This window comes from Hipposideros armiger, unplaced genomic scaffold, assembly GCF_001890085.2.
Source record: "Hipposideros armiger isolate ML-2016 unplaced genomic scaffold, ASM189008v1 scaffold_48, whole genome shotgun sequence".
Classification (NCBI taxonomy): Eukaryota; Metazoa; Chordata; class Mammalia; order Chiroptera; family Hipposideridae; genus Hipposideros; species Hipposideros armiger.
In genome coordinates, this window is record NW_017731398.1 from 3,925,384 (window position 1) to 3,940,131 (window position 14,748).

At 43.3% G+C, this 14,748-nt stretch overlaps 1 protein-coding gene across 1 annotated transcript in view; it reads left to right on the top strand.

Moving 5' to 3' along the window:
* The window catches only part of SCAPER (S-phase cyclin A associated protein in the ER), a 233,864-nt gene that overhangs the window by 102,221 nt on the left and 116,895 nt on the right, over positions 1 to 14,748 (top strand). The window contains exons 21-22 of the mRNA XM_019640002.1: positions 7,934 to 8,067; positions 10,767 to 10,832. Of these exons, the coding sequence (XP_019495547.1) occupies positions 7,934 to 8,067; positions 10,767 to 10,832 (200 nt within the window). The remainder of the gene's footprint in view (positions 1 to 7,933; positions 8,068 to 10,766; positions 10,833 to 14,748) is intronic.

Below are 14,748 nucleotides of genomic sequence, written 5' to 3' on the forward strand. Positions count from 1 at the left end.
TGGAGCAGCGGGATTCATTTCAGAATCCACTAGCTGATGGACAGGTGCTTCCTGTCGCAGAAGATTGGACTGTTGGATTAAGTGAGATGCATTGGGACTGCACCTCTCGCCGGCTCCATGCAGCAGAGCCTGGCTGTGTTTGGTCAGCACTGTTTCCAGCCCTAGGCAACTCACCATTCTGTCTTTGCCAGTACACCTGTGCCCTGTCCCCTAGCCTCCGACCTAAGAAGACCTGGTAAGGAAGCTGATAGGATCAGCAGTGATCTATCACTCCCTCCGTCAGTAGAGCACCTCCTTAATGTGTACCCACTTATCTGCAGGAGATTGTCTCCTCTTTATACAGTTTCAGAACTCGAATAGAGCACAGACGTGTTCAGGTTTAGTCTTAGATGCTTGAGAGAGATGAATATTATGATTTCATTTAGTTTGCTTGGGACGCCAAACAGAATTTTTAGGAACCATGTGCACAAATTACTGTTTTTACAAGATGACTTTTCTAAACTGGTTATTATGAAAAATCTAAAGCATACGTAATACCAGGCAGAAGAGAGTGACGGAGCCCTCACAATATGAACTCATGGGGAGTCCAGCCTTGGTGATGCTTTATCCACTCCCCCCAGATAGCATTTCATGATAGCTATTTTTAAAAAGACTTTCTTTCTGCTAATTATACATGCTTATTATGAAAGAGAAACTTAAAAACCTGTCACACTCATCTAGTCAAAGTTTTTAGGTTTTTGCCTTATTGCAGTCACTTTGTTTACACACATGTATACACATAACTATGCAGAGATAGGTGTCATTTTATACACACACACACACACGTATAAATTTGTATAATTGCATTAGTTAGGGAAAAGATTAATCTTCTGTAATAAAGGCAACAACAGTACCATGATTTGAAGAACATAGAAGTTTCTCTCTTACAGCACAGTCCTGAGGAAGCAGCCCACATTGTCTGGGTGGTTTTATGCCATGTGTTTTTTCGGAGACCCATGTCTGTCCTCCCTCAGGATCAGAGCTGGGTCACAGCCTCCTTTGTGCTCCAGGTTGCAGAGGGGACAAGGGTGAATGGGCCTTCAGACAGAGGCATGCCTTCCTATCCCACTAACTGGGAGTTCTGTCACATGGCCCCTCTAACTGGAGTGGGGGGGAGTGTCTGGAAGCTCAGGCCATAGCAGAGGAGCTGGGTGACTTGCTAAAGCTGTTACTCTGCAGTCTGCTGCACTGCAAGGTGTTTCTGTATCCCCTCTATCACCTGCCCACTGTCAGGTGGCCCCAGGGGCTTGATGAAGCCAAGGCTCAGCCCCTTTGGGGTTGAGTTCTTCCATCAGGATGAACATAATGTCTCATTGTCTTTCTTTTTGTGGTGTTGACGTCTGAGCTATTTGGTTAAGGGACACCTAGATTCATTAGTTCCTGGATATGGGGACAGTCCATATCTACATTTCATTTTCATTTATTGTTTTGAATACGTTTGTAAACAAATGCTTTCCCTCATCTACTATTTGGTTATTGAGTGGCAGGATAAAATTTTGATTATTTACCAGTTTTCGAGATAATGAATTGGTTTCCTGTTATCCTCCAAAGCTCTCCAATTACCTGTAAAAACATGTATGTAATTATAAACTTACGGATTCAAACAATTTTGATGGGGTTCCGTCATTTGAAGTTTTCCTTTTTGGACCTCAAGTTATACTATCTTTTGGCCAGTGAGAGCCTCTCCAAGTTTGCCCTCAAGTTCTTTTGACATGAGCCTAACTGAATTTGACAGTCACCTGGATACTCGGTATGGCCAGATGTTGAGGCTTGTGATCAGCTATTTTGCTAAGAAAGAGCCTGGCTACTTTTACTGAGAAATGGTATTTCAGGCACATAATCAGGGATGCTCACTGCTACTGGGTTTGTCATTGTGAACAGAGTGGGGAGAAAAAGAAATAAAATGTGATATACGTGTGAGTGGGTATAAATATACACTCATCTGTATATACATGTGTGCATATATTTGTTATTTCTCACTTATGTAAAGATGCTGGGTTCATAAACTCGCACGGTGCACATTCAAGCCGCTGGGCTTTGCTTAATGTCCTCGGTATTGCGCATCTGCCTTTTCTTCCCACCGAGCGTCCAGGGTGTCCAGGGCACAGGGAATGAGGCAGCTCTAATTCACGCCCATGGCTTCCTTTCCTTCACCGCACATGCGCACACAGCAGCTTTAGGGTACTATTACTAATAGGCCCACCACCCATGGAATTCCTGAGAGCCGCTTAAAATGTTCTCATGTTTTTCCCGCTCTTCTCATTTCAAATAGTAATGTGATGAAAAGTCTGAGATGCGGTCCTTATATATCATACACGAGTGTGTATTGTTTAGCTTTTCACTAGTAGTTTAGTCTTCTGTTGGGTTAGGTGTAATGTTCACCACTTGTCCCTGTGTCTGCGTCTCTTTGGTCATTTTGATTTTCTGAGGCTGGCTCTTTACTAGATTCCTCAGGAAGTTCTTATAAGAATAATGTTCTCTGAGATTTTCTATGTAGATATAGTTTATGCCTTTTATACTTGAAAGTTGGTTTTACCAGATATAAAATCCTTTGCTCACATTTCTTCCTTAGGAAATACTAAATATATTACTTCATAAAATGTTGCTGTCAAAAGGCCTATGATGATGTAATTTTTTCCCATGTAACTCACTTGTTTTTCTGCTACGTGCTCAGAGTATTTTTCCTTTTTCTTTAAAGCCCAGAAATTATAATAGGATATGTCTTGATATTAGCCACTCTGGGTCAGTATTTTCAGATACATGGTGTACTCTTTCAATATTTAATTATATTCTTTTCAGAAAAGTTTTCTTGAATTATAGTTTGTAATATTTTATCTTTTCCCTTGCTTTGGTTTTCTTTTTCAGGGACTCCTAATATCTGTATTTTGCATCCTTGCCTGTCTTTCAGTATTTTCACTGACTGAAACCGTTTTTCTTTTGGTTTACAGTTTTTTCTCTTATTCATCTTTTATTTGTCTGAGGCATTACTTGTGAGTCTTCTATTTTATCTTTAGTTCTTATATAATTTTGTTTTTTGCAAACTTTGAGTTTTATGACCTAAATTCTGAGTTTTTAAGATGGTGATTTGTGTTGTTTTCTCATGCCTTATACCATTTTCTCTATTTGTTGTAACATCTTGAAATAGAAGGTTACATTTTTCTCTATTCTGTGCATGTTTTTGAGGTATGTTTTTATTGTTTGTAGTGTTGCTATTCCAATTTTCTTTTTCTTTTAATAATTTTAACATTTGATCTTGATACTTTTCTGTTGATTATTTTTATGTGGAGTTAGTCTTGTAAGACTGTTAGAGTGAGTTGTGATTCAGGGCAGCTATTCCAACTTCACAGAGCTCCTTCTGTTTTATGAAAAATATAATGACTCGCTTTCTGAAATGTCCTGGTTCTGATTCCCTGGTCCACTTTTATCTGGGCCTTTCTTTCCCTTGGTCTCCAGTATACCTCATTGGCTCAATTAAATTCCTTCTCCAGCAGTTTCTCCCGTGGCTCAGTTTCAAGAGTTCACAGGGGCTGGCCTTTCCCCGACTTCCTGAGCTCTGGCACCTTTCCCTCACCTGTCGCTGGGCTGGGCAAAGCCCCCTGAGTTTTGGGTGCCATTCTCAAGTTCATTATCCATTCTGTTGTTTCCTCTGATTGCTGCCTTCTAAGACACTGAAAATTCACTGACCTGTTGGTAGTTTGTCCTCATCTATTTCTATCGAGGGGCTATGGGGATACCCCGTCACCTTGTTGTATGATAAGTATTTTCTGTGCATTTTACATTCGCTATCTAATTTCCCTTTAGGTTTTATGTGATGATTAGAGAGAATCTAAAACTTCGCTACCACTGCCTTCATTGCCTCAAAATCCTCGTTATAAGCATTTTAATGGCTAACACTTCCTCGTAGAAGTGAACCATAATTTTATCAGCCACTGCTCAGTGTCACTTTGTATACTCTTTCCATCTTCAGAAACCATCTCAAAACCTTCCTGTATAAAATATTCACTTTTAATGGAAAAACAACTCTTAATTATTCTGCGTCACATCCAACAGTGTTTCCTTTATCACCAAAACACGATCTCTTTCTGACAAAAAGTAAAAACATAATGCAAACCACTAGAAGCAAATATATAAAAACTTGAAATATGTTTATAGAAAACTGGACAAGAAACACATTTTAAGTCACAGAAGATAAAATACAAACAAATGGGAAAGCATACTAATACCAGGTTTTCAGCTAACAAATTGACAGATTTACAAACATAACAGAAACACTAGGTAGTGCCAGATTACTTGTGGGTACGTAATTTAATTCCCATTTTGGTTGCTCAGTTTGGGAATAGTCATGGAAACCTTAAAAATATGTGTAATCTACAACCCATGGAATTTCAGTTCTGTCATTTGTTCATAAGGGAATTAATGGACAGTGTGTTTAAAAATTTAACTTGCTGCACTGGTATTTATTAAATTAAAAATTGAAAAATAGTTACCCAAATATCTAAGTAAAGCGTTTAAGTAAAGTTGGGTATATTCATGAAATGGAAAGCTTACAGCCACTAGATTATGTTATATATTATTTAATTGTATAACTATATTTGCAATATTAAATGAAAACCAGCAGATTATATCATTATAAATAGTATATCCTATTTTTATAAAAGTATATATGCAAAGGAAAATGTCGAGAAGGAAATACTCAATTATTTGTGGTGTTAGAATGCTAAGAGATTTTAATTAATTTTATTTCTATTTTTATAAGTAACATGTATTGATTTTGTATTAAGAAAAAAGTTACGGTTAGTCAAACAAAATATAAATATATGATCATATGTTTTTAGTTTTGAGAGTTTTCAAACAGCTAATATTAATGTGAGTGCGTGTGTGGGTGTGTGTGTGGGTGTGAAGTACTGTCTTTAACAAAGATATGTTGCTTAGAGTTCTGGATAGAGTCCAGGTGTTTCTGTAGTGTCTGCTTTTGTGTATTAGATACATCAGTAACTTATCATAAATAGTATAACTGGACGTTTCACAGTTAAAGGTGTCATTCAGAATGTTTCTTTTCCTTAGTTCAGTGATGGGAAGTACACATCCGAGGTGCGGCCTATGTGAGCAGTGCTCGGGGGAGTGAGTGTGGAGAAGGGAAAAAGCTTGGTTTTGTGGAAGTTGTGGTTTGTGACCGGGGGCATAATACCAAACCTCTCTGTGCCATTGCTAAGCGTTTGTACAATGTAAGCATTACCATCTGTTCTGTGGGGTTGTGAAGATTGTAGGAAATGCTGTGTGCGGTTTATTTAGCCCTTTTCTGATCACATAGGAAGAATTCAGCGAATGGTAATGTAGATGGTGAGTTCACATATGACCAACTGTGTACTCATGGTTCACATGGGAATAATAAAAATACCTTCTAAGTGTAGTTCAAAGGACTAAATGAGTGATTATATGTAAAGTCCTTAGCTCAAAGTGTGTTGCATAATAAGCCCTCACAAATATGACTTTTTGTCTTGTTTTACTGTTCTGTAATGACATATAAAATTGTATTAGTTTTAGGTGTCCAGCATAATGTTGGATATGTGTATATATTGCAAAATGGTCAGCACAGTAAATTCAGTTATCATCTGTCACCACACATGTTACAAGTTTTTTTCTTGTGGAAAGAAAGAACTTGTAAGATCTACAATCTTAGCAACTTTCAGTAGATAGTACAGTCACCATGCTATGATTCCGTCCCCAGGCCTTACTTACCTCATAACGGGAAGCTTGCATCTGTTGACCCCCTTCCTCATATGACCACGAATACCAGTATTCGCTCTAATTACATCGTCTTCTTATCTTTCATTCATTTAACACATACTTATTGAGTGGCTGCCATAAGCCAGGCACAGTACCAGACCCAGAAACATCAGTGACCAAAACAGACAAAGTCGTTGCCCTCATAAAACTTACATTCTCTTGCAGGAAATTGCAAAGAGATATTTGATGTTAGGTAACAATGTTAGGCAAGATCTATGAAGAAAAATGCACGCAATGGGGAGATGGCAAATAATAGAGGCTGTTACTTAAGACTGGGTGTTCATGGAACTGAGACCGTGCAGGTATCTGGGAGGAGAAGGCTTTTGGCTAAGGGAACAGTAGGCAGAGTCCTGAGGCGGGAAGGTTCCTGATGGATGAGAAGGACGTCACTGCCCTGTGGATGGAGCAGAGTGGACAAAGCAGAGAGCATTATGAGGAGAGGTCAGTGGTGGAGGGCTTAGGAGGCTATCGCAAGGATTTCGAATTTTACCCTGGGGGTGATACGAAGGTGAGACTTGGATTAGAGGAGTGATTTGAGGTGATTTATGCTTAAAAAAAAACCAAATCACTCTGCTTTTGTAAAGAAAAGACTTGGGGGTCACATGAGATGTTGGAACACCAGGTGAGAGGCTGTTGAGTCGTCCAGATGAGAGCTGATGAGGCCTTAGACTATGTGATGGGAGTGGGAGAAATGATTGGCTTTGGGACGAATGTGGGGATGTGTTTGAAAGTAGGGCTGATAAGATTTGCTGGTACTAGATATGCGCAATTGCGCCAATGTTGATACCATTTACCGAAGTGAAGGACTCGATGGGAAGCGCAGTTTTATGTATATGGGGAGCACAAGAGTTTTGTTGTGGGCTGTTATTTTTGAAATGCTTACGATGGACATACTCTACCTAAGTGGAGGTTTTCAGGAGACAGCTTGATAGTGGAGTGGAATTCAGGGGAGAGGACAGGACTATGGGTAAAAATTGGAGAATGGCCTGTGTTTCAGTAATATTTCAATTCACTGCTCTTGGTGAGTGCGTTTGGATAGAGAGGAGGGAAGACCTGAGGATAGTTCTGGGGCGCTCCCATATTTGCCAGTCAAGAGGAAGAGGATCCAGCAAAGAAGACGTAGAAGGTGCAGCCGGTGAGTTAGGGGACAGCGGGACGTCCGAAGGCCTCGTGGAAAGTGTCAGGGAGGAGGATGTGATCCGCAGGGCTAACTGAGGGTGTTGGAAATTGGAGAGAAAGGATCTAAAGTAATTTCTAGGAAGGAGAGTGTAGATAAACTACTCTACAGATTGCTTGATTGCCTGGTAGTACTAGAGCCCACTTGGGGTGTAATGTCAGATTTCAACTGCACGTGGTCAGCATGGTTTGAGATTACAGCCACCTTAACTGCTCAGGTACGGGCACAGAGTAGGGAGAGAGTGAGATTTAGGTTGGGATTTTGCCATGCCAGTCCGAAAGAAGAAGAGGGTGAGGGAGGTGCATGCATAGGAGGCAGGACTGTGATGATGGGCCGTGAAACCTGAGAGGATGAGGAGGGAGTGGGGCCAGGCTGCTCCACCAAAGCGAGTCTCTGGTGCTGGCACTGACCTCCCACCTTCTGGTCTCCCGTTTGTTCTGGGATGGCCTTTTCCTACGCCTTCCCAGCCCAGACACGCCTACCCAGTGTCCATGCGCTCTGATTCCATCTGCCCTTCATGGGACAGCAGACGTGGTGCTGCTTTTGTGAAATCTTGCGTTTTCACCCCCCAGTGGCCAGTGATCTTTCTTCCGCTTCTGACCTCCTGTAGCACTCCAACCCTTACTGGCATTTACTGCTCGGTATTAACAGATCGTGTCTATATTTCACCTCTTGTACTGCATTATGGGGTTGCAAGGGACAGGGGTATGCCCCTGTAGCGTTAGCATGTGGCACCGCTCCTGTGCAGCAAGGGTTTGACAAGTCAGTGAAAAGCTCAGGTGAAACAATGCTTTCAGTGTTACCCACAGCAGTCGTGGAAACCGGTATTTCACCAAGATTGACTGTTGTCTGTGTGACCTTTTATCTTCATTGTAGTCTGTAGCAGTGTTGCGCTTTTAATCATCATCACTTCATTTCTTTATCTTGCAGGAGCATCTTTCCTTAAAGAAGTACATTGTTGATGTTGTGGTTGAAAATACAGCTCCCCCAGAGTCTTTGAAAGATGAAGAGCGGCAAAAGCATAAAAAAAAGGCCAAAAGGATAAAAGCCCGCATGAACTCCAGGTACCATCAATATTCTTAAAAACAAAACAAAAGCAACACTCTCAGTTATGTAGCCTTTTTAATGTAAATTCAAGAAGACTCTCCACCCCCTCCAAAAAAAAAAAGTTTCAAGTTGTTTACTTCGAGAAAGCCTTGAAAATAACACTGATGAGCCTAATTTATGGCCACTTTCTTTGATTGAGAACGAAAACTACATATCGATCTAAAGCCCTTGCCTTCACCTGTTAAGAGCTCTTCTTATAATTTGATGCAAAAGCCCTGCCAAGCTTGGCCTCCACCAGCATACAGTAGTATGTTTAAGTACGGGTAAACCAAGCCTATTTTTCTTTCCAAGTATTGATTTTTAAATGAAGTATTAAGGAAAATCAATAGCAATCAACAAATAGGAGTCTGCTGGCTGTAGTGTCACATCCCACGACTAGGTTTAATCAGTTAGGTTGCCTGTCACAACAAGAAAAAGTTCAAGAAATATCTTGAAATTGAAAGGGAGTTGTCAGACCTGCAGTTTATCATCAGCCTCGAAGGGACATCTGAGGATCAGACAGCTGTGTGGCACATTGTGACCTCACAAGCTGGGCGTGTCCCCTGATGACTGATGAGGCTTGTTGGAGCGCACAGATGCAGTTCCTCCTTCGTAGATAATTGGAGAGAAGGGTGTCTCACTGTGTCCTTACACCTTTGTTCCCAAATGTCTCGAAAGGTGGAGAAGCTTGACCCGTGGGATTGTAGAAATGTGGGTCTAGAATAATGGTGAATGGTGGTTATCTTTCTATAGTTTCCAATTTCAGATTGTAATCAGAGAAAGTGCCCATTTCATTTCACAGAATCAGGGAAAACTTCAGAGTACTCATTCGAGCAAAGAATAGAAGAGGCTTTTTTTATTGTATTTTTTGAGGTCCCGCCAAGTTCCTAAAAATAGTTCCACAGTATACTTCAGGGTATTACCAGCCGCATTTCTAGTTCATGCTAAGAAACTGCTGGGCTCCTGGCACCCGAATGCTATAAAGCCCGTTCTGTGGGCTGCTTTCTTTCCTTTCTGTCCTGTGGCTTTAAATGTCCTCTCCTCACCAATTTTATATCTTCAGTTTTACTCAAACTTGGTATGTCCGGAACAACACACTGCTCTGTTCTCCGCTCCCACCCGACCCCCTTCTCTTTCTCCCGCACCTCACATCCGGTCCTACTGCAGATAACGTTAGCTTTGCTTTCAAATGGGCCAGCATTTCACTGACTCCACTGCCCGCAGACCCAGCTTGCGTCCTCTCTGCCCGGGATGGTTGCAGGAGCCCTCCTTCTGGCCGCCTTGTCTTGGCGCTTCGCCCTTGCACTGTGTTCCAAACACTCCATCCAGAAGGAGCCTCTGAAATTGGAAGTAGGATCGTGTCCTTTTCTCTTCTCAGAACCTCAGGGCCTTTACCTGTCAGGCTGCCTCTTCCTGGATGACTCTTCCCACACGTGCAGGCAGCTCCCTTAACCTCCTTCAGTGTCACCACGTTAAGCCCTTGATAAATGTATGTGTTGATAGACCAGGCATCTTCCTTAGCGTCAGTTTCGTCTTTGTAAAATGGACATAATAACACATTGAGTTTTTAGGACTACATGAAACAATTATTGTGTAGCTCCTGGCACAATGCACGGAACACATTCAACCCTGCATAATGGTTACTTTTTCCACCTTTCCTATGAAGTCACGATTACTTGCAACTACAAATGGGGTTATTTCCCCGTTTTGCTGTGCCTTCATATTTTGGCTGATAGCAATGACCATGCGTAGGTTTCAATAATACATGATTTTGTGTTTAATTCTAATTTATTCTTCCAGTCCAAGCATCCCATGTGCTAATTTGCTTTTTCCTTATTAGGCCTGTTACAATTTTTGTCTTCCATGTTTTTTACGAAGTGGGGTTTAATTTTTCACCTGTCATTGCCATCTGGATTGGTGTACGTAGTGGCTAATTCTTTCATAGATCACTGGACTGATTCTTTAAGACTAGGACTGCTTTGGGTGAACAATTACAGTTTAAATGAGCATTTTCCTCCCCCAAAGAGAAATTGAGACGTTAAGTCTACATTGATGGATTGCTGTAGTGACACCTGTGTTAGATGGGTGACCTGTCATGGCTGGTCACCTACAGGTTTGGCCAAGCGGGAGCCTAGTTACACAGTGGCAAGGAAGTGTTCTCTCAGATTTTTCCAGACATTTGGTATTCATTCAGTATAAATACCAAAAACAAAACAAAACAAATCTTTGAATGTCTGGTCAAATTATTTCTACTGCCTCGTAAATGATCTCTAAAGTTAAATGACTATTCTTGACCTCTGTTTAAGTTTGCATTATGTACGTCTGGAGGTACACAGATACTCAGCCACCTCAACTACCTTGTAAAAACTTACAGGGTTTCAGGTTTAACTGTCATGATTTTAGCATTTCTGCAAAATAAGCACTGTTCTAAACCAGGCCTGCAAACTTACAAGTGTTTTTGAATCTGCTCTCTATCCTGTGAAGAAATACATATTTTTACAGTCTTTTTCGATAGCATTTATAGTATTTTAAAGAAGCAGTCTCAGAAATCAAAGTATTAAAATTAATGTAGTAATGTTCCTAATGCTGAAAGAGGAAAGATATAGCTAGGGTTTCTGCTTGTAAACAAAAATTAGCAGCAAAACGACTAATAGTGATTAAACATTTTTCTCTCCAGGGCCAAGGAATATGAAAGTTTAATGGAAACAAAAAATCCTGGCTCTGACTCACCTTATAAAGCAAAGTGAGTATTTATCCTACATTTCAGTCCTCCATCTCTTCAATCCCTGCCCGTAACAGAAGATTATCTGAACCGCCCTGCAATGCCTGTGGTCACAGGCTTTGCATCTGATGCCTGGAGCTCTTTTCTCCCAACTCCAGGGTGTGCATCTGGGGACGATTTGGGCAGGGGACGTTTGGCTCTGGGGGGAGGTGTGTGACAGCATCTTGGTGGCTACACCTTCAGAGATGGTGCTGCTGCCATCAAGTGCGAACAGCCCAGGGATGCTGTTAAGCATTCGTCTCAGTGCATGTGACGGTGCCCGCAGGAGAGAGTTAGCTCATCGGAAACATCAGCTGCTCAGAGGTAGAGGAGCCCAGTTCCGACAGAGGAGGTTCTGGCAAGACCACTGGTTCCTATAGTGAGGAGACCTCGCTCAGGGCTGCTCTGACAGCCGCTTCTGACAGATGAGGATGGAGAGTGCACTGCTGGGTGTGATTGCAAGGACACAGCAGCTAAGGACCTGCCCGTCCCCACCGTGCTGCCCACAGGTGCAGGGAGTCAGACCCCCATGTGCTGGTGGTGCACATGCTGCATCGTGGCCGGCTATGAATCGGGCTCTGGACCTCCTCTGCTGGCGCCATGCTGCTCGGTGAAATAATGCGAGACGGGCCAAATATTTATATACAAACCTGGCTTTTTTAATAATGACAAAGGACAAGAAACACTTAAATGCCCCAAACAGAGGAATATTTATGATTGCATAGTTGTTGACAGATACGCTACAGCATTTTCACGTAGCAGTTACTTAACTTAAAATAGAAATATTTCTGCCTGTCAGAAATAATACACCCATCCGATAATCACTGGTGTTTATTACTGCTCTGGAACTGTTGGCCATTGCCAATGCAGTTATCCCTCTCCTTTCCAGAAAAGCTCCGTCCTGAAGTCACTAGATGAGAGAGTTCCAAGCAGCCGCCTTTATGCGGGGTTTGGAGGTGGCCTGGGGCGAGGGTCAGAGCAGAGTGAGGAGGGGGCCTGGCAAAGCGTGTTGAAGCCCCAGCAGGGAGAGAAGGTAGGGGAGCCTAGGCCGGGGATGCTGTCACACACGGAGATGGGGTGGCATGCTGCCTGTGGGACTGGGTAGTGCGTGCGCATGTGAGGGGCGTCAGGCGGCAGGATGCTCACTGAGAGGGGCGTTGAAGATACGCCCAGGGAGAGCGGGGAGCTGGGCAGCGATGAGCTGGAAGTGCAGGGGTCAGTTTTAGCTCGTACTTTCTGGTGTATGTAAATAGAAATAGAAGTAAATAAAGGTGTACGTGTCTATCTAATAGGTTACGTATATTTACTTACACAGTAATATGCACACATTTCCTAGCACTTCGCACGGAGGGTGCAGCCTGGACGCAGCACCCCGAAAGCACTGAGCATGTACGGTATACCCACGTGAGTGTGAGGGCAAGGGGCTCCCTAAAAGGGAAAGTCGGGCTCTTGTTCCACCAGAAGGGGTACTGGCAAGCAAAAAGGAGAGGTGTCCCGTGGAGGAGGCAGTGTGTATACAGTGACTTCTTGCATCTTACTTGGGGATTCCTCGAGCTCTTATCTTTAGAAATATAGGCTTAAGCATATCATTTAAACCTAGAAGGGGACCATGGGCCTTTCAAATAGAAGATGTGAAAGAATTAATGTACTTACGTCTTCATGTCCATCTCTGTTCTTATACTTTTCCAAATCTTCCTAGTGAGCCTCACAAACTCCCCCAAACTTCACTGTGATAAAAGTTAGGGTTCCTTACAGAGAAACTGAATTTCACATTCGCCAGTGACAGATTGAAAGAGTTGCTGTTGCAGTTTGTTCCAGTTTTGAGAAGAAAACCTCTAGCCGTACAACATTCTTCTGTGGTTTTTTTGTTTTTGTTTTTTTTACCTGTGTGCAGACACCTCTCATATGTGAGGCTGGGAGTTGTGAAGCCTCCACTTTTTCTTTCCACGATGGAAAAATTGTGTGCTGGAAGTCACCCAAATGACAATTTCTGTGTTAAAACCTGCACCCTCTAAACATCTGTTCCTGCCCTGTGGGGAAAAGACGGTGTCCGGGGCTTCAGGCCTGTGGTATTCTATAGTTATTTATAGTATGGCCCGAAACCTGGCGCTGTTTGTCTGGAGAGGGGCTGTATTCCTTGCGGCCCTGCTGTGGAGGCAGGAGTGCCGCAGCGGTTTACTCATGTTACCTAGGCGTCCCCTCGCTTTGGCGCTCTTCCTTGGAGGGTAGGTTCGCTTGAATCCCAGGTTTGATTTACCTCAGCGTGAAATACAAGCCTCTTGTGTTCTGTGGGTTACAATGGTCCTTGTGCCTCCCAAAGCACCTCGTTTGCAGTGGAATGTGAGTGTTCTTGGGAAGGGCACCGCTGGGTCCCTGTGCCTCTGGGGCTGGGGCTGGGGACACGATTCAGTTACACGCACTGACGGGGTGCAAGCTGCCTTCAGCCAACAGCTCAAGTGGCTGCTTATCTGTCACACAGCGAGGCTCGCTGCCAGGGACGCATCGGGTGGGACTGCAGCCGTGTTCGTGAGCAGGGAAGCAACGTATGCTGCTCTGACTCAGTTTCTACCTTTTCTACCTGCCTTTTCCATTTCGGTTGATTGAGACGTGCTGTCAGTAAGTAGCACTGACAGTCGGTCATTTGCTGGCTGTCTTGTGAATGCTGTTCGCTGCATTTCATTCATCAGCTGTGATCTGCAAAGGTTCTGAAAGGAACAAATACACATTGTCTCCGCTTTTAAGATGAAGAAACGGAGGTCAGAGTAGTTCAGTAGCCCTCCCAGGGCTTAACATACGTGGTTTGTGCGGGAGACAGAAAACCAGCGCGGGTAGTTCCGACGTCAGTGTGTGTGCATCGATCGGCATGTCCGAGTAAGTTCACGCAGACGGCTCAGGGTTAAGGTGGAGTTCACCAGTGTGCTTTTTCAGCTGCGTATGCTTAGAGAAATTCTAAATTCTTACATAAATGCATTTATAGATGAAATTGTAATTGAGGATATTATTCATTTGTGAATAAAATTTCCTTTTTTTTAATAAAGATTGTATTGGGGAATTGGGGAGGGGAACAGATAAGTTGCTGTCCATTTGTTCTTCAGTCTAATTGTGGAGGACATCGCTTCACTGGCCCACGTTGGTATTATCATTGCACTCTTCCCGGGCGAGGCAGTCGCTCGCTGGCCATTGGATGGCCGCTCACGGCGTATCTTGGCAGCTCACACCAGCTGCCCCAGCCAGCCCTGCTGCAGCCTACGCCGTCGCTGGCGACTCTTGGCAGCCCAGCTCCAGGTGGAGCTGTTGTTCACCATCTTAGCTGTAGAGGGCAGCATCACGGGCCCTCATGTGGGATCCAAACTGGGGCCCTACTGCTCAGAGCTGGCTTCCCAAGCCAACGCCTAACCAACATGCCACTAGGCCAGCCCAAAATTTCCTTTTTTGAGTGGACTATTATGGTATGGAGATGAAAGGATGAGATTTGAAGATCGAACGCCGAGGTTCGTAGTCCCAGTGACACCTTTACCAGCTGTGGAACCTTGGAATAGTGACCGAGTTTGCCTGAACCTTAGTTTCTCTAGTTTTCAAACGGGTATACTAACGGACAGTGTTTTTCAGAGATTAGATACGATCATGTACGTGAGAGTGTTTTGTAGCCTGTGAAACTAGGGACATGATATTACTGAGAGTATGGGCAGGCAATTTCTCCTTAGACAGTTCATCATCAAATACCTTCTCTGGGCACTTGTGTAGACATGGCACATCGGCGAACAGTGGGAAGGAACCTCTGCCATGAGGCTAATATTACACTTCTGCGCTGTCCACTGTGCTAGCCGCTAGCCACAGGTGGCTGTTTAAATTTAAAATCTTAAAAGTAAGTAAGGCCCAAAATTCACTTTCTTGGTCA